The 21,023-nt window shown below is 39.7% G+C and overlaps 1 protein-coding gene across 17 annotated transcripts in view; it reads right to left on the bottom strand.

Moving 5' to 3' along the window:
- kcnt1b (potassium sodium-activated channel subfamily T member 1b) overlaps positions 1 to 21,023 on the bottom strand; it is a 64,211-nt gene that overhangs the window by 39,641 nt on the left and 3,547 nt on the right. For 15 of the 17 annotated variants that reach the window (XM_019271819.2, XM_019271811.2, XM_019271812.2 and 12 more), the window contains one exon: positions 20,129 to 20,296. In XM_019271819.2, coding sequence (XP_019127364.1) covers positions 20,129 to 20,296 — 168 coding nt within the window. Of the gene's footprint in view, positions 1 to 807; positions 826 to 5,985; positions 6,903 to 20,128; positions 20,297 to 21,023 lie in introns of those variants that run through there. The other 2 variants (XM_019271823.2, XM_019271827.2) reach the window with 2 other exon arrangements.

Below are 21,023 nucleotides of genomic sequence, written 5' to 3'. Positions count from 1 at the left end.
AATGACCACAATGTTCATTCAACTGCAACCTTCTAGTGATGATACTGGACCATAAAAAGAAGATGATTTCAAAACACCCAGCCTGTTTTACTCACTCACTGAGAAAAACAATCACCCAATTAAGTTCTTATCTGTAATTAACTTTAAATGTACAGAAAATCATTTTTAATAAAGTTTTAATTATCAGCTGGATTTCATGAATAAGTTTCACATTTTAAAAAGCCAGATTCAGTTCAATATTAGTTTCACTTTAGACCTGTAGTGCCTCTAACTAACTGCAAGTCTTATCAGAAAATGGATCCTTCAATTGCATCTACATTGAACTGACAAACAGACTGCCAAACTGTATGAAGCGGAGCAACAGTTATTTTACAACTACAAGTGAGATTCACTATGTGCCAAATTACCCTTGAAAAGTTAGTTCTATGGTGAAATAAAACAATTAAGAACTGATTAGTCTGCTTACCATATGTTCACAACAACAACATGACCAACTCCTCTACTGTGATCTCACAGACCCATTAGCTGCCTTTTTGACAGCACTTTAATGAGTAATAAAAATGCTATCTTGCTGCTAAAAGCTTTAACAGCACAGAAGCCAACATACGCAGATGCAACCTTTACATCCATTAGCGTACAACTGATATGCTCAACACACTGACTCTGTTCTTTCCTCACCTTTTTAGAATGAACCAAATACTAAAAAAAAAGAATCCTAACATTCATGCACTTAGCATCATGTTGCCCTTCATGTCTTACTCCAGTTATGATAAAATACGTACAACGAAGAAGCAAATTGAGTCTCACCTCTTTTCAGCAGATCTGGAATCACAAACATGAGCTGAGCTACTGAGACAAGTGCAAAATGACCAGCACTTTCAGAGTATGCTTTCAATAGATTCCCTCAGAACTGCCTCAAGGACTGACTGATATTCAAAGTGGGAGGGCCTTGCACACTTATCCCATCACTGCAGCAATTCCAAGGGCAAATGGGATTTGTAGTTTTCACTCTGTTAACCTGCATCAGGAAGATAGTCAACATTTCATCATATACTACAGTTCCCACACTCCGTGACACATGCAAAAGAGGCAGCTCAAGTTCTCCTTTCCAAAAATATGACTAGTTGGTTCTAGCAAAGTAACTTAACACCTGGTTAAGTGGCAATCCACCAGCAGCATGACAACAAAAACAAGAATTCAACAAAACAACAAGATCCTGCCCTGTAGCTTTATTATTCTGGCCATACTGTATATGATGATCAGCATCATCCTCCAAACCTTTTTTAAAGAGGTCCCGACATTAAAAATGAAAAAATTACCTATCAAAGTTACATACAAATCGACATTAAAAATGAAAAAATTACCTATCAAAGTTACATACAAATGCACTGTTCTCTAACAATTTTATTTTCATTGTGTTACATCTACAGATATACAACACAAGCAGTTATGTCAACTTTATTATGTCAACCGGAGAAGCTTCGGGCCGCATGAAATCTTGAAACGGAGGTAACCATAGCAACAGTATCTCTTGTGCTACATTACCAGTTACTGTAACTTTGAAACACTGAAACTGACCTAAAAGTACCAGAAGCAACCTCTAAATAAAGTGAAAAATAATATATATATAGAATATATTAGACTATACTATATACTGACAAATTCATTCATTATTTTCATACATCAGGACACTTCATGCTGTGTTGTCGTTAACTTATATGACCACAGGTCTGACTCAAACACTATGACAACCAAAATGTAACATTATAAAAGCTTTAACAGGTGAGGTTCATCAATATGACGATATCATGATAAAACTATTCCTCTTTGGGTGTGTTAGATTATGGACAATGTTGCAAATCAATAAGCAGAAATGTCAGTGGCTATGCTGGACTTTCTTTTGATTTTTGTAGTTAACAAAAGTGTTGTGTAATTTGTCAGGTATTTAATTCACTGAGTCACAAAAAAAAATAAATTCCCTGTCATGTTAAATTGTTGCCTGCATTTCATACGAATTAAGAATTGTATTTATCGTTTTGTTTGTTTGTTTCCAGAAATGTTACAATATCATGACAAAAGGTGGTCATAATATTGTGTCCGCCACCTGCTGATGCTCTAAGCATGTGCTAAAGGAGTTAATGTGTACAGGTTATTCAGGAATGATGGACTCCATGATAATTCTCTAGAGAGCTGTCTACTGAGCACATAATCCAAAGTGCTCTCCTTCCTTTCCTTGCAAACCACTCAGATCTCGAGGGATCTGTGTTGGTGCTACTCCGCACAGCACAGGTTGTGAGCGTGTTCTGGTGCGCAGCTCAGATTAAGTACAGCTGACATCCAAAGCAGCTTCGTTCAAATTATCTCTCATTTCTCACATTCTTAAGGCTGTTCAATTGATTCTCTACAAATGAATGTTCTCAAGAAGCAGAAGGCGGCAAGTGAGGCGATCGGTGTGATCGATCTTTTGGCCAATGCTTGTACACAAGTGCTATGTGCACATACATATGTGTGACACAGCCAGGCATACACACTATTTCAGTCTTTACAGAGACTTAATTGTTGATTATTATGACTAGTATCTGTTTAGATGTATCCTCCCGACATCTGAGGTCTTTTAAGTTAATTTTGCATAGCAACCAGCGCTTGTTATTTTCGAATTTCAACTCTCCAGTCAACTGCCGAGAGATTTCGTTCTCCTGTTTTAATGAACAATAGTGATGGACAACATGTAATTTACCCCAAGGACCACATTAAAACCCCTCATTAAACCTCGAGTATTCAAATCAAAATGAAAGCGTAATTGTTCCGTGAAAGCAGGGCGCTATAAATAAAAGACAAAAGGGAGGAGGACACATACTTCAGCAGTCTGTGTAATAAAAGAAAATTGTGAAATGCTGTACAATCATTTACTACCACTGTGTAATTGAACAGCAGCGAAATTGAAAAGAATGTGAAGTAATCAGCTGGAAAGCTGATTGATAAACAAAACATCTAATATTAAAGTATGAATGATAAACAATAAGCACGCAACCGCAAGAAAGCCAAAATGGGATTATGAAGAGAAGATGAAATAGTAGCATCTCTTTTGTTACATCTATACTCATTTTAAACATTTATTAAAATAGTGTACATGTCCATGTTATTATCTGTTGTAGATTCATTAATATCTATTTTCCCCGGAAGCTTTTGAATTAATACTAGTTCGTTCTTCTGCTTGATCTAGTGGCTAACTGTCCAAAGCACACATTAAGTAGCCATCATAGCTTAGCTTCATATCCTTGAGAGGGCCTGTGAGGCATTATCAAACAGAAGACAGCATACCAATATCAAGGCCTGCTGTTCAGACATTAGAGCTCTGTAGAGGGTAGTATTGCTGAAACATCAGCAAACAATATTAAGTCTATGCTGCATATCAGTCAATCAAGTGTCCTGCTTTTTATCAAGTTGCTACTCTGTTGGCCTATAAAAAAATACATCATGTGTAATATACCGGTGTAGCCTAAATGAGAATATGAATCAGTTCCCACTGGTCTCTAATATTTAGATTCATTACACACAGCAGGCCAAACTAAATGCCATTTTCCAGACAGATTTTTTTTTACGGAAAGGCAATGTGGTGGCAAATCTGTTTTGACCACATCCTGCGTTTAAAAGATGGTCAATCCCTCTGTTCTTGAAAATCCTCCAAGTCCCATTCAGTCTCTTAACCGCCTACAATAATCAGATGTCAATACTGTATAGAGAATCCTAAGTATACAGTAAAAAGTGATTCCCAGGCGTTGTAAATAATACAGAAATAGATAAAGTCTTTATAGGATGTGTCGTACAAAGGGCCAGATTATTGATCCGGTTTCCTCTCATTTCAAGCCAGCTGGGCACAAATCCCACGCTGATCACATTTCACAAACTAGACAGCTCTCCAATTCCTGACAACATCCTGTCAACCTGCAGAGGACATGCACGGGCTCTGCGTGGATTTGTTGAGAAATCCACTAAGAGGTTTTGTTATGTCTCAAAGCAATGCATTGCGACAATCTAAGGCAAGCATTCATTCATTCATTCATTGAAGATATACTGTAAAAATCCTACTGAATGGTTGCCAATGGCCTAAATATGGTTTCCAAGGGCAGCTGGCCAACTAATACATTACTGTAGGTTTTATAGCCTCAACCATTTGTCAATCTGTTCTCAGTCTAGTTATCAGCGGACTAAGATTTTGATCATTCCAACTGATCTGTATCATTCATCATCACTACACCCACCTACTTTACACCAGATACACTCTGAGCTTCACCTTCTCCATCACTGTCATCATTGCACATATTATAGTGCACGCTCATTATTGCTGCGGCAGCGGATACATGTCACTGTCGTCTTTGCCAGGGTCATCCTCATCTCTTCCATCAGAGTGAGTATTACCCCTATAGACCACCTACGTATAGGCTGCTCCAATCATAAATGTCAACCTTTAAACCAGTCATCATCATTGTGATCCCATTTATCTATGTGATTATTGGTAGATTTAAGGGTTTTGTTATCCACTCTATCATCCACCTCACTGTATACATTCTACACATCCTTCTAGTCGACAGCTGAACCAGAAAATAGATTGTTCTGTCACCTAAACCTCAAACCTTCATTCATCATTACCATTGACACAAACATCAGAGTCAGCAGTCGTGTACAGGTAACTCAATATCATCTTACTATAGTCATCATCAATTTTTTGGCTCCCTTAAACCGCTACACTATTGAATTTCTTGTTACTGTTATGGAGGACGATCTTCAATCAGTGTCATCTCAAGCATTAAGTAATCCTGACCGTTCTTTAAAGTCAGTCCATCTCCATTCTCTGAGTACGGGATAACACTGCCAACTCTGTAACACACCGTGACATCCCTCCAGGTCTGTCATACAAAATATAGCAGCTAAGATAGATAGAGGAAGTCTTTGCAGAGGCGGACTGTATGTATTCAGCTTACAGGAGAACTGCTCTATGTTTCAGTGAATAGATCTCAGATTTTTGACCATACCCAAAAATACTGATGGCCTCAAAAAAGAATCCTGACATGAAAAATGTGTGCTGTAAATACTGAGAGTGAGAACACACTGCACCACCAGCGTATTGGCTGTGCAGTAGTGCCTGAAACACTGCCAAACAAGCACAATCTTTCTATTTTCTGCCAGACCTACCTCACATAACCCGTAGGTAACAGTGCCAATCTGAGTTTTAACGGCAGCATTTCTGAAGATCTCAAGTTCTTTTGTCTCTTTGAAAACACATTTAGTCTCCCTGAGTTATTACAGGTTCAGCCCATCTCACACAAACCACAATCTAATTTGTCTACCAAATGGTATCAGAGTGTTCCTAAGGTGGAGATCTGCAGGCATATTCAACTGAGTGGTGCAGACATGTGCTGAAATATAAACATGTAGTCCTTATATTGAATTTTTTTTAATTAAAAAAAAAAAAAGAAGCCATGTCAGCATGATCCCCTGTGGTTTGCATTTTTATTTCATCCATCATCAATCTGCTTGCATCATGACAACATTAACTTTGAATGCAGTGGTATAATTAGATTAAAGCACCATATAAAACATTAGGATTTGATAAAATTGTAATGGTAATGCAGCATGCTCTGAATTATGTAATCACTAGATACTGCAGCCATTAAATGAACCAAAGTGATGCTGAGATGATTGACGGCAGAAACGTTTGCTATCATTTGTCATGGAACTGACTCATAAAGAGGCGCCCTGCTTGTGTTCATGCTTAGCCCCGATGGAGAAAACAGAGCATGAACCAGACGGTGCTTAGCGATAATGTCACAATTAACGGCGCAACTTTTTGCCTAATTACGAGTTAAGTTATTAGGAAGACTTGAATGCACCTTGCGCTTGCAGCATCACACTATTTCGCGGATGCTGCATGGTGTGAGAGCGAGCTGCATTCGGAAACATGCGACTCTGATCTGCGGCAGCTACCTTTGGCCGGCATCGCTTCCAAAAGAGCCCATGGTCCGGAGAGGATTGGAAGGGTTGACCCAAGTGGGCTCTGGTGTTTTCTGCACCTCGGTCTTGACGTCTGGGTCGATCTCCGAGGGAGAAGGAGTCAGCTTAGCGCCCGCCATGGCTCTCTGCCTTTCCCGAGTGCTACCTCCAGCAGAGAGCGGCCAATATGTTTCCTCCTCCGGGTGTCAGAACAGGCAGCTTCTCACTCAGCGACGGACGCCACCAGAGCTAAACCGCATCCCTCGTCTCACTGGTGCTGCGCGAAGGCGGAGGGGGACTGTCTCCCTACCTGACGCATCACGGGCTCCTCAGTCACACTGAGGCGAGCATCAGCTTGTCTCCTGGATGTCGAGCGCTCCTCCATCCCTGATGGAGCTGCGAGGTCCCCGTGCGTCTTTGAGATTCACGCGTCGTCACGAAGTAACGTCAGCCGCTCGGCCAACCCAACGGGCTCCCCAACCGGTTACATAACCGACGATGGGCACATGTAATGATCTGCATTTCCTATTGATCAGAACAAAGTGGCAATCACCCCCCCTTGATCACCTGGTCTTCATTCGCTATGGTTCTCTATTCACCATTAAAGCACATTTATCTGAATGAATCAAACGGTGCTGAATGGAAGATGGAGATGTCAGTCAAGCCGTCCTCACTATCGACACATCTTCAATATTCAGTTTATTCAAACCATTGTGATCGTTTTGACCACAGACACGTATCACTACAATAATGAGATGCCATAAACAAATGAGCAGGTGGCCTCCACTAACACCGTGGCACGTTTGCATGGAAAGACACGTGACATCTGCAGTACAACATACAAGAAATGTTGGCGCCCTGCATGACCAATGACCAATGGCAGGAAAAGTGTTCCTTTGGATGCTCCTCTGTTTGATGCCACATGATAAATTACCCTCTATGGTCAGCCAATGTGCAGGATATCAATAAGCTTATCTCATCTCATTATTTCTTAGATAATGAGGATTCTTTGGAAACACTGATAAATTAAACAGGACTTCTATAAGGCAAATGGAAATCTGCAGCAGGTTAAGTAAAAGCAACTTGCCCAATCATTCATGAGTCATCTGTTTTTTTTTTTTGTTTTTTTTTTAATCTGTCTGACTTGCATGAGTTGGGAGAGTGGGAGAAACTGGAGCACTTTAATGAAACATGCAAAGCAGGGAAACATCCCAGCTTTAATAAGCAGTCAACAGTGCACAAGAGCCATTACAAAGAACCCTTACCCAGGACATTACATGCGTAAATATGCATTAAAAGTATCTGTATAGTACACTATATTATCTAGTGTTCCTGTACTTTGTCCTCATCACGTGGAACCTTAATAAAAACCCTTAATAATAGCCTGTCTTCATTCTCTAACACCACACTTAACAATAAAATATAATGATTAGAATCTTATTTTGTGACCATTTCAAATTAGGCATACAATTCTCACTGGAAATTCACAATAAATCTCTATTACACATTTGTCATATGATAAACAAAAATTAGCCTTTGCACATGGGGCGGCTCGGTCGGTAGAGCAGCCGCCCCATGTGCGAAGGCTTGCTGTGGGGGGTCGGGTTCGAGTCCCGACCCGTGTGGCCCCTTCCCACATGCCATTCCAAATCTGTCTCCCCATGTTTCCTGTCGATCAGCTGTCCTATCAATAAAGGCAAAAGGCCAAAAAAACAATATTAAAAAAACAACAAAAAAAACAAAACAATAATTAGCATCATTTGCCCTGACCACTGATCATATTGTAAGTATGACGGAGAATTAATAAATGCCAGCTTCAATAAATCACAGATATTATGATTTCGTAAAGATAGTTTTAAGTGATTTCATGCTATTAGTATTAATGCCATGTGGGTGCAAATCATGTATTTTCCAAGTGTATGCTAAAATCTCAGTCCTATTATGAAAAAAAGGAAATCTTCTCATTTAGAAACCTTGAGCGATTAACCATTACAAATCTATGAATTATTACGCATGAATAAGGAAGAACGAAGTTTAATTCTGAAAAATGACACATGCAAATGGAATCAAATCACCGGAAAGCCCCAAGTGTTTAAGAAGTTTCAGATAAATCTTGAATTTAATTCATAACCTGAGATGAGTCAGAAGCTGTGGAAGTGATCATCAACCAGCTGATTGTAGAGCAGATCAGATAATGCAGGGATGATTTTCTGACTCTGAATATAAATTACCAGTTTATGGTAATGGTAACCATTTGGTGTCACATGAAATCAGAGCAGGTATTTAATAAAGATCGGTTCTCGTCTCTTGTCCAATGATCAACAGGCCTTTTGATAGTCATGTGCTTACAGGATGCTGTTTACTTCTAATGTAGCCAGAGCAGCCACACTGCTGTGCTGAGCTCTCATAATGCATTTAGGAAATGCATAATACAATCTGCATTCATTGCACATGGCATTTTGAGTTCAGCCTTCAGGAAACTCATTAAATTATCTGCTAATAGTAACCTTGGGATTAGATAGGTGGCCCTGTGAACAGAGGGTTGCATATTTAATGTCTGGTTGGTATATGAATGTTTGGGAGATGAGCAAACAAAAATGCTACTACTACTAAACTAAACTACTTAACCCTGACGGACAGCTTAGTGGTTTCTAATTTAAAACTCTGGTTCAACTGATTACCCCAAGTTGTTGGTGTGTGTATCTACACTCACTGGCCACTTCATTAGGTACACTCGTACGATCTAATGTGATCAAATACAACAGTTCTGCCACCAGTTCTACTTTTACAAAGCTCATCATCACTCAGTTTTTATTAATGCTGTCAGAAATGTAATAATTCTACTTTATGTTTATTATTGAGGTCTTTGTAGGTGTTGTAGGACTGTATTGCATTAAAACCTCTCAATAAAATGCAGATCAGTTTAACACCACCACAAACTACAACCTCAATAATAAATATAACCTCCACCTCCACACCTTTCTTAATTGCTGAACAGGGTTAATCAGCAGTTAAAGGTCCAGTGTGCATCTGGGGGAATTATTGGCAAAAATGCTATATAATAAGTATGCTGTGTATGAATGTAAGTGTATAATCAATTGAAATAATAATTGCTGTGATTTTGTTTAATTAAAATTAGCTGATTTTATCTGAAGAGGTACTGTAGCAGGTCATTTTCTTTGGAGTCCAACATGTTTCCTCATTAGTTTCACAACTAGATTCTACTAAATCCTACACACTGGACCTTTAAAACTGTAATTTCATGGGAAATTAAAATATTAAATGAACAATGTGGCTTTATTTAATCATGTGAAAAAGACAAATCTCCTCTTCAGGAGACTGTCGGCGCTGTAAGTGCTTGTGGGTGTGCGGACTGGTTTCAGATGAGTGCAAGGAAATCAAAGTCATAAAAGAAGAAGAAAATGAATGTATTGAGCAAATCAGGTGACATTTTATATAATGACAGAGGATGATGGGGAAGGGATGCAGACAAGTTCATCATCAGCAGATATGGGTGTAGAAGCACAGATTTGAGCATAGAGACACTGTGTGGTTAAGCAGAGAACTGCAGACTGTGTGAGTCTGATCTGATAGCAGGAAAAAAACACAGTGCCGAGAACAGGCACCAGCCAGCGCCGACCTAATGTACTGTAGCCTACATCTAATGACACAGATGGTAGTTCTGCTTTGGGTTTTATCTCCTGTGAGACGGTAATAATGCAGCACCTTTGAACAAGCTGCTCAACCTCTTTACATGCTTCAGGTACATCACAAAAGCTGGGAAGAACCTGCACCATCTGAGGGAAATGATACGAATGATCTAAAAGCAACAATGATCCCTGTTTCTCCATATTTTCAACATAAATCAAGGATGAAATGATTAAAAACATGATTTAAATTCACATTAATTAAAAGTTGGTTCTGTATTAGTTGCCAGCTCATACACCATTGTGTCAGACGTGAATTCAGAATACTGGCAGCTATTTAGGATCTGTTAATATTTAGAATCTCTGGATAATTACTATGATTTAACAGACCAATTGACAGGCTTGTGTTTACAGGATGCAATTTACTCCTATTGTAGCCAGAGATCTTGAATTACTGCAGCATGATTTACCAACTGAGTGGCTCCACATTCACACTGAATAATTTTTAAGTTAAAGCTGGAGCTTGAGGGGGCAGCACAAACTGAGAGAGAGAGAGAGAGAGAGCTGCAGTGAAGCATATTAGCTGATGCTAAAGCATTACACTGCTGAAATGCTTGGCACATAGATCTGAACAAATTCAAGATTCTGCAAGATGAGTAACTTCCAGAGAGAAAAAAAAAGGAGTTCAGGGGACAGAGCTGATAAATGTAACACCAGGCTGTGTGATATGCCACTGCTGTCACATTTGAAGTTTGCAGAGGGCAATGCTCAAAAATATGTGCTAGATGAAAAAAGGAAAAGAAACAACAAGATTTACTTAAAGCAACAGTGCGTAGAAATGGGCATTTTGCATTAACAAGATTATAAATCAGTGTGGCATGATTTACAATCTGTTATTTTATGGTAGAAAAGCTCCAAAATGTTGTTTTAATTATCATGCATAGTATCTGCATAGCTTTGAACGAGAGAACTACAAGTGACACGTTCCCTTTTCTTCGTGACTTTAATTTGTTAGCTACATTTACATGTGAGCCGTTGATGGAGCAGTTCATTTAAAAAAGAAGTATTGTTGAAACACTAAAAGCTCCACAATCACTGGGCGCGCCTCAGCTTCATGCTCTGTGCTGCAGATGGGCGTCGAGAGCTGCGATAAAGCTTCCTCTGTCAAAACATATTAAGGCAACGAGCTGGCGCTGCTGTGGGCGAGCTGTCTGTCTGTGCACAGCATAGCCAGAGTGAGAGAGAGAGAGAGAAATAGAGAGAGTGTGAGAGAGAGAGGAGGAAGAAGTCTAGCCAATGCCACTGGCAGGCTTACAGACAAGAGTGTACACATGCACTCAAGCACCGTATGCACACACACAGGGATGTTGTTGCTCACAGAGTGCTGTTTTGTTTCATGCAAAAAAGGTTCAAATCTCCATTTATGGGTCATAACCTTATATTCTCATCCAAAAATGAAAATGTCTGCAGGAATGTTCACTTGTTAAAAGTGAGTTTGGCCGAGCCAATGGTTCATCCAAAGAAAAAATAAATAAATTTTGTCCTCAGATTGTCTGCGGTGGGACTATTAAATAATTTCTTTCAGTCCTGAGAAGACCAGAGTCTCCAATCAAGCGTGAAGAAATTATAATTCATCACGTGCAGAAACATGTGCAGCACTTACTCATAGGCTATGCCTCCAAATTAACTCCTTTTTAGAGTTTGGATAAGACTACAATTTCTCTTTGAAACATCTCTGGAAATGTGCAGGCACTTTTATTGGGCCCCATTAAAGATAAAGAGGCCATGCTGAACAGCTTCATGAATAAAAAAACAACTGCTCCCAGCGTGCCAGAAAGCAGTGGTGGTGTTGTTGTCCTTGTCTGCATAAAAGAGGACAATCCCGCTATTATTTTCCAGTTCATGTATACAGAAGTAGCCAAAAACTAACATCTGCAGCATGTCATAGTTGAATAATGGCAAGAAACTTTTCATTTCTTTTTCAGTGATGAGTTACAGTACAGTCTGAACAGTATTGATCCTTGTACCTGAACTATTTGAAGAATGGCCTCCTTACTCACTATCTCCCAAACGATATGATGAGGTTTTCTGTCATAAATCAGTCATGCCGACTTGGATCATATTCAATGTAATTTGCCAATACCTGTATTTTATCACCCTCTTGTATAAATCTTAAATCTTAAAATCAAAATTTAAGGTCATGCAGTTCTCGTCTTTTTAATCTTTGGGGCCATTAATACAATATTGACACAGACACACAAATCTTTAGTAATGTGGTTAGAATGACCAATTAGTGTTTTGCCTTCACTTCCCACAGCCAGATAAGCTGTCATACAGCTTTAAGGACTAGGAAAACACAATTATAAGCTAAAGCGAGACATGATAATGATGCTGTATGCTGCAACATTGATACAGCCAGGAATTTGAAGGCCTGTAAATGTATTTCTTGTTGTTTGCACAAAGGTATTATTTCAAAATTAGGCATATTTTAAACTTATATTTTTGACATCAGGGATGACAAAGATTGTATTTAAATGAACAGAGAGACAGTGTTTAAGTAAACAAACAATAGTTGGGGAAAAACTGTTGACTGGCAGTCAGTTGTGTTATTAAAAAAGGCTAACACTGAGCTCTAAAATAATCCGTGATCAGTGAACCACAACTGCTATGTTGATTATGAAACATTTTCCTGATTGCCTTGGCCAGGAAAAAAATAAAAAATCCAACAGGCAAAGTACAGCACCGTAGATAAAATCATCTCAAAGCTTTCATGACTCTACGAATGCAAATAAGAGACATTAGAAGGGGATTCATTAGTTTATGAGCTGATTATAATTAAGGCAAATTCTTCACTGAATTCTTAACACCAAGTGAATCATTTACAATTTAAATGCAGCTTAAGTGTTAATGCCTTGCATATTTGATTGAATCTTGTGGCTGGAAGGAACTGTAATTCCCGAATAATCCTCTATGTGACGCTGTACGTCTCACACTCACCCACAACACTGGAACCCCCTTTACAGTGCTGACAGACTCATCTAAATGCCTCCATCATCCCAGCTGCTAATTTAAGTCTGCCATCACCACTTATGCTAATTGAGTTGGCAACACGGAGCACGGGGGATAAGCATAAAAGATTTCCAGGCACTAGATGCAGTGGTCCAGAGGAGAAACAAATTCTGAAGGGTAAAGGGAAATCAAGATTTTCTCTTAACAACTCCTCCATGGTAATTCTCCCTTTGCAGCCTACCTTTAACGGTCTGTTCCCTTTGAGTTATTCCTCTGAGGCCGAGCTACTGAAATGTTCCAAATGGTTTCATATGGAGAACCAATAAAAGCGCTCAGTGAGCTGCACGCTTGTTCTTTTTCAGCTTAAGCATGTTGTGCCGCTTTCACTAATACCTCCATGGTGCTGAGGGGAAATAAATCTGAGGAAATTGCTGAAATGGAGCCCTGTCTGAATTGAGTTTTTTCAGAAATGCGATGCTTCGGCTCTCCCCTCATTTTCACCTTTGATTGTTCACATTCCAGTTTCTGCTCACTGGCTGCACAAATCCTTCGAGAAACTTACCCCCAAAGAATGTGACAAAACAGCCAGAATGCAGACAACATGTTTGGGGCTCCTTCTTCATTGTGACAATGACAAAAATCCTTAAACCTACTGCATGTCAAAAACGCACAGCCGCTCTGTTGCTGATGGGTACAAGTCTAGCAGCCCTCAAGTGTCGGCCACCCACTCGGTGCTGATGGTGACTAATGCCACCTATGGTCTGAAATTACAAGCTGCGGTTGCTAAGTGGAAGTGTGCATATCACCAGTAACAACACACTGACTTTCTAGCACATCAAACTTTTAGTGAGATGACATTGGGACACTGTAGGGTCATAACTTGTATGTGTAAATGATGTAAAAATGTCCAAGTTGTTTTGTCTCCTGAGACGTGTAGTGAGATGTTATTACAAACTCGAAAATTTGGACTACGTGACAATGTGGTATAGAAACACATTAGTTAGTTCTAAATCCTAAAAGCCTTCAGACTCCAAAGCCAAAAACATTTTTTTTTATGTACTGGTTAACTTTGGATTTTGGTCTTCTTTCAGGGTAGTGGAAAGAAAACACACCCCAAAAAAATACTTAGGGGTTATTTTACGACACTTTGTCCACCTTAAATCTGTAGATTAGATAATGTTCTCATTTGTATATGTAAACAAGATTTCAGAAAACTTGAATTACAAAATAATTGCTTGAATTCACCTTTTTCCACCTAGTGTGTTTGTAAAAAATGTATGGGTTTTTACAAGACTATCTTAAATTAAGTTTACTTCAAACTATCTTGCCAAACTGAAATGAGATTCTTCGAATTTAGTAGCACTGTTGGTTAAACCATGGTGCTAACCTCCCTCCTCCGTTTAATCATCTTCTTTTTCAGAGGTGCAATAGAGTCGAGAGTCGTTCGTAATGAGCCTGCAGCACTAATAACAAGATGATTTATTTGGATGGACTGAAGGTAGCAAATAAGGCCTCCATACAGAACATTCCTTCTGTAAAAACCTTTGACACTAATATGTCAACAAAATGAAATAAGAATGTCAACTTAGCCTACATACAAATATACAAATGAAGCTAATACTAAAAGTTTCATAATGATATCTATTAGTTAACATGTTAAAGAAAGGTACTGAAATTCAAACAAATATTTACACCCAAACAGGGAAATCTTTTGGTGCTTAACAAATGACTCTGATCTTACCTTATTGTAGGACTAAGCAGATCTATGCTGCAGTGAGATGCTCTGAGAACAATGCGGTTTCTTTTTTTTTATAGTTACATCATCACTTGGTGAAGATGCTGAATTTAGAGACATGCAGCTTTAGCCTCACACTTAAAAAAATGAAATATTGTCTGCAGACATTAAGTGCATATCTTTAACGACTTTTACAAGATTACTGTTTTAAAGTCAGCGGCACACCATAAACAGTCAGGTGTAGACAGCTTTTCCATTAACCAATGTTAATTTGCTAGCTAGACACAGCTGGTAAAAATCAATGGTTGCTGCCATCAACAATAAATTATAGAATCTTTAGTTGTTCTAGCATGTACATGTATACACACATCTGATAAATGTGAATTGCTCTCAGGATTTTGGATCTGCAGTGTGAACATAGCCTGAGAGCACTTTTCTTCCGTGACTTATTGGACCTAATCAGCCTCATTGTGGTCTTCATATCAGTGTCACTCATCACTCGCCTGCCTCCTTTCTTTCTGGTCCTTTTCCCTCCTTCTTGTCATCCCCTCCATCCTTCCCCCATCCTCTGGGTGTTTGTACTCCCTCCGCTCCATCTTATCTTCAGCCTCCCAAACTCACTTAGATGGAAATCATCCTGGGATCAAATCCCAGCAGTCACTTCTGCCACAGAAACAGTGCAAACGAACAGCTGCTGCCAGTATCAGTGCACAATTATTGTCTCTGGACACTTCATTCCTCTTGGAGTGTGGTTCTCTAATGTCTATCTGGACAGAAAAAGAGATGCAACCTCTCTCCGCAAATGAAAACATGACATTTTTGAACAGAAATACATCGTCAGGGGGAAACCTGTGGCATCAACAACTCGGGTTTATGATATGTATCAGAATCCATCTAGATCAACTCAGGAAAAATAAAACAAAAAGCAAGGCCTCATCTGTGATGCTGCATAACTGTCATATTGGAGATTTTCATAGCAATATGAGTGAATGATGACTGAGGCCAGCTGTTTCCTGACAGCAGAACATGCGTCAGTGCTAGGTCACCATTCCAAGTGCCACTATTTGACTCACAAACCGTGTTAAGAGTTGATTCAGTAACCAATTAATGTTCACTCTGTCGACATTACTCCCAATAGCATCGTGTCTTGTTAGAAGAGAAAAACCTCGGACGACATTTGACACAAAGAGGAACGATGGAACCCATTTTCTATCCCCTGCTCTTTCTGTTTTCAACGCTGTCGCCATGTACAAAAGTGTTTGGTGGTTTGTTTCTATTTCTGACGTTGACTGAGGCTGCCGCCCTCCCTCTCTCCCCCTCCTCTGGCTGACAGACTGAGAAATAAACCCACGTATGCACACTCGGATATATAATCAGACAGTGTTTCCATAGTCATACACGAACACCTGCACAGACAATACACACACGCACACGCACACACCAAACGCTTGTCAGACCAATGACTTCAGCGTGATTGCTCCTCTTCAGCACCCACACAGCCAAGCAGTCATTACGGCCCTCTGACACCCAACCCCAGAGATAATGACAGCTCAGGAGGGAGACCCCCCCTCCCCACCAACACCAATAGCTCCCCACTCTGCACGCCCACATCCACACCACAGACACAAAGAGATGAGCGGAAATGCAAGGACTCACACACTCAGCACAGAGGGACTTATTGCCTCGATACCGTTGGAGTGTCACACGATGAAAACCTTGCATTTGCTCACAGAAACACAATCACACGGACATGCACGTCTTCACGGTTAATGGCGAGTGGAGATGTTCTTGATGGCGATTTTCACCGTGGATTAAACAGAAATTTAAACGTAGATCAGTCGACCAGTCAAACGCACAGACTCTCTTTTAGTTTACCATGTAAACACAAACAGCACACACACAGCCAGGCTTCACAAATTAATCTGTTAAGCTACACAGCCCAATACATCCTGTTACATACATTAGATATGAGGACATTATTTGTTACATCATTAGCATTTAAATGCCAGTAAACATGTTGGGATATTACTAAAATGGAAAACGTGATCAATATCTTCCTGCTGGAGAACACTGTAAATGATCATAAAGAAAATTAAGATAATTATTGATGGCTGCGTGATTGTCATTCATGATGCCTTTGGTGTCTTTATTATATATTTTTCCTACTGAAATACCTTATAGTTTCACTTCCACTCGCCTTTAAAATTTGTTCAAGAGGGACGGTTAGGTAACAACTAACAATGTGTTGGGTTTTTTTACTTCCATCTGCTGGGGCTCCATTTGATTATCTCATCCATCAACAGTTCCTCTGTGGACATTCTAGAAAATACACTAAATCACAGCAGAGAAATCTAAAAATGTAATTTGCTGTAGGACTAGATTTTGCTGAGCTCCTTCCTATTTCAAATTTGAGTTTCGGTACCAAACAAATTTGCCCAGAGTGATAATGGAGGGCACACATTTATTTTGAATTCTAAATTGTATTTGGTTTAGATACCCAGGTACAACTGTCTTTGTTACAGCCTGTTCGAGCTTCCGACTGCTCTAGTTTACAGACACTGCCTGAATCCTCCAACACACTGCCTTTTACTCTTGCAGCCCATTATGACAGATGCAAAAGGCCATCAGGGTGGGAAGTCCTTTTGGATGGGGTTAGATTTGTTCGCTTTTACACTCAACAAGGCATAAACACAGGAAATAAACAACATCATAAACCATGAACATGCAGAAAACCATCAACCATGAAATAAAGCATCCCCGAAGCCCAGTGACAGAGTCTGCTCCCATTTCCACTCCAGAGCTTGGAAACTGGCAATTACAACGCAACACCATAACGTGCTATCAATAATGGGGTTTTCTTATTTTGCATCTTCATTCACTTCCTAACACAAATTGTGCAGAGGTGCATGTGAGAGGCTGTTGTTTACATGTGTTATTTGTTTTGAAGACACAAAAGAAACAAAGGCTTAATGGCAGGATCTGTGAATTCCTGCATATAGCTCTGTAACAAGACCTAGCATGTGTATACACATACATGCACACACATGCGCGTACACACACACACACAGACGTGTTGGTAGCCCAGCAACAAACCCTAATTACCCTTTGCAATAGAATAGTGATCAGCAAAACAATTCACGGGGGACCTTCTGGATGAAACACAAAGACACACAACTACATGGTGCACACACACAAATAGTAAAAATACTGGACCTCTGCTGTAGATGTTATGTCTAGACAAAAGGCCCTGCATCGATAGAAAACACACTGGGAGCAATTTGCAGCAAGGAGTCCAAGAGACAGAGGGCAAGTGAACAGAAAGAAAAAGAAAGCCATGAAGAAGATCTTGGCGAAACTGAAGGTCCTATTTACTATCGTGCAAACATTTCACAGATAATGACATTCGCTGCCCATTCATACAAGATATAGATTAATGAGCTTATTGTAAAACACAAAAGCCATCCACAGAAGGTTATCCACTAATTGCTGAAACATGGCTACTGCTCTGGAAAACCAAAAAGCCTGCAGTCCAGAGATAACACACACACTATGACGTCTGTCAGATTCAACCACTGATTAACTTATAAATCAATGGTTCGGTTACAGGCGGAAACAGCTAGGCAAATTGACAAACATAAACAATAAAACGTGATGTTTGTTCAGTAACCCTCTAATACTCTGAGTGAGACAAGGTTTGAAAAAAGCGGGATGTAACAGTATTGTCTGACCATGGCTCTGTGTGTATAGGAAAAACATAAAATAATAATAATAATAATAATAATAATAATAATAATAATAATAATAAGAAAGATTTAAAAGGGTTTCACTGATGGACATCTCAAAAAAATTAAAGTACAACTACAGCATTTGCATGGCTAGATATAACATTGGGCAACTTTTGTTTTTTTGGGCGGTGAACTGACCCTCTGAGTTGAGGTGAGACCACAGCTTTTTCCTTCATCTCCCTTCAGGGCATCTACAAAGAAGCTTGCTAACCTCATTCCTTTAGGCGTCAGTCTTGGCTGATTAGAAATTAACCGTGTCAAATATGTCAAACGCCCTCAGGCAGCTGCTGATATTAATGGACTACAACAGTTAGCAGCACAGCACTAAAAAGATTCTTTGAGACTGAAGTGAATGTGACAATGTGATGAAGTACAAGAAATGAGTCACATGTTAATGTTATGGGAAAAATATAAAGCGGTAAGATTGTCACGATACCAGAATTTTATACTTTGATACTTTGGGGATACTTTGATAGATTTTTTTTCTTTTCTTAAGCAACAACCTGCACCCAGCACTGGCACAGAGCACACATTGAGGACCAGATGCAGTGTTTCCCACAGAATAACGGTGGAACTAACATTAACCCGTTTCTCGTAAGTTATGTCATTTTAATCCTACACTACTGTCATACTGCATCTTATTTTAGTGTTTACTCAGACGATTTAACCTGCTCACCTTTCCTTTCCTTCCTTTGTAATGACAAAGCCTATCACAACAATCAAAAGCTCCAGCCACACCAACCAGGTGTGTTTACTATTGCAGTCTGTGCTTGTAAAATAAACACTGTGTCCGCATCCTAAATGTAATAACAGAGATCATCTTTATCTCTCGCTTTTTGTGTTTCTGCAGAGCTGTGCGGTTGTCAGTAGCATGGGAGGAGGGGAGTGGCGGAGATTGTCCAATAGTTTAATCGATCATGGATGCCATTGTTCTGATTGTATATCTGTTTTTTTAAATGACTCCGGTGCTTTAGACGCAATCAAATGTATATAATTAACAGAGATCGTTTAAAACATGTGGTATTGAAAATGTATCAAAGTATCAATACTTTGGACAACCCTATAAAACACAGCTCTCCAATTTGCTTTTTGCAAACCAATACTGTAACTGCTGATACTTGAGTGAGATGGCTTCAGTTCAGTACCATGGAGAGCTCTACAGTACTCAGCCGTGGTTTATGTTCGGCTAATGCCTCCCCTCATGGGCAGCAAACAGCATCTGTCGGTCTGCCTCACCAACCGCAGCAATAATTGAACTCTTAGGAGACTCCAAAACACTCCAGCACTCCAGCGCCAGTGAAGGTGCCCAGGGACAGGCTGTTTCACACTCAGAAGCAAAATGAAAATGTAGTTTCAAACTAACAATAATCTGATTAAAACATAACACACTTCTACAGTTTCTAAGCTTAATATAATCTGTGTGTTTCTCATTTCTGTGGATCACTGGCCACACACCGTCAAGTTTGGTAGTGAATCCCTTAAAATCAGTTTTTCTGAGGCACACATACCAAATTGACAGTAGTAGAAATAGTCCCCAGTGGAATGCTGCCACAAGGTCTGAGCAAGTGGCCAGACCAGTACTTTTTTTCACTACAAATCCTCTCACTTCACTGTTTCTATTTCCGTTTCTGCATCCACCTACACATAAAACCCAACAATACAAGTCCCGCCACATCTCTAGGGGGCTGTCGTGATAGGTCATTCTGGCAAATGTAGGAAAACCAAAGTCGAAATAGATGAAGCAGCTTAAGGGGACGTGAGTAAAGCAAAAATATTCCACGACACTCAGCACTAAGTAACTCTTGGAGTGTGAGAATATCAAAAACAGTGTCTCAAGGGTGCTTTTGAACATATAGTTGACACACACACACACGCACACGCACACACACACATACACACTCCTCCAGTCCCCAGTGCAGCCCCTTATATACTGTAGTACATAAACAGTTTTTTTATGCTACCTGTCATCATTCTGAAATGTCTGGTCCCCCAGCAGCAAGTCCCTGAAGCGATAGCGAGGTGGAAGAGGAGGCACCTCTGTATCCACCTCCGCCATCTTGAGAGCTGAGATATCCAGAATAACGCCAGAGTTGCTGCTGTTGTTCTTCTGCAGGGTCTCAGTGGAGGTCCTGCAGGACGAGAAGGAGAGCAGCACAGGCTCATTAATGTGCCGGCTTTTGCACTGTTCTGCTAAGAAAGCTGATCACATTACAATGGTGACATTTCAGCACAATTTAAGTTAACAGATACCAAAGGCGCCTGGGATTGTTTGTATATACAGGAAATATAAGGCAAGGATTGAAAAATCTATTACTGGGGAGGAGATTTAATGTCATGGGAAATCTGCTGGCAGTTACAGGGTTGCATAATAAGGAACAGATTTTTGGCAAACACAGGAAGCAATGTTCAGGGGACTATATGTTGTAAAAAAAAAATCCCCAGATGCCAATTAATTCATCTGGGACAAAACTGAAATAAACAAATATGCAAAGGAAAAAGGCTAATGTTTCATTCTGCTCCATTAAGTGATTCAAAGTAAACATGGCATGCAGTTATTGTGGGCGATGTAGTGAGAACAACAAGCACTGTTTCCATCCGAATGCTACATCTACTTTAAATTGATTTGATTTGTTAAAGAAATGCTAAACGTGGTCCATAAACTCTGAGTCAAAGCAAGCCATGTATGAAAGTTTGAAGCAGAAGATTTGATGTATCTGTCCTATTTCACACACATCATTTATTACTGAATAAAATAAAATGTACATACACAAATCAAATTCATTATTCAAAAAGAAAAAGCTAAATTTCACCTGAGCAATAGGTTGCCGCAGAGACAAATATGAGAATACAACCAAC

This window comes from Larimichthys crocea, chromosome III (assembly GCF_000972845.2).
Source record: "Larimichthys crocea isolate SSNF chromosome III, L_crocea_2.0, whole genome shotgun sequence".
Taxonomy (NCBI): domain Eukaryota; kingdom Metazoa; phylum Chordata; class Actinopteri; family Sciaenidae; genus Larimichthys; species Larimichthys crocea.
The sequence above is the reverse complement of the archived record's forward strand: the minus strand, read 5'-3'. Positions and strand labels throughout refer to the sequence as shown.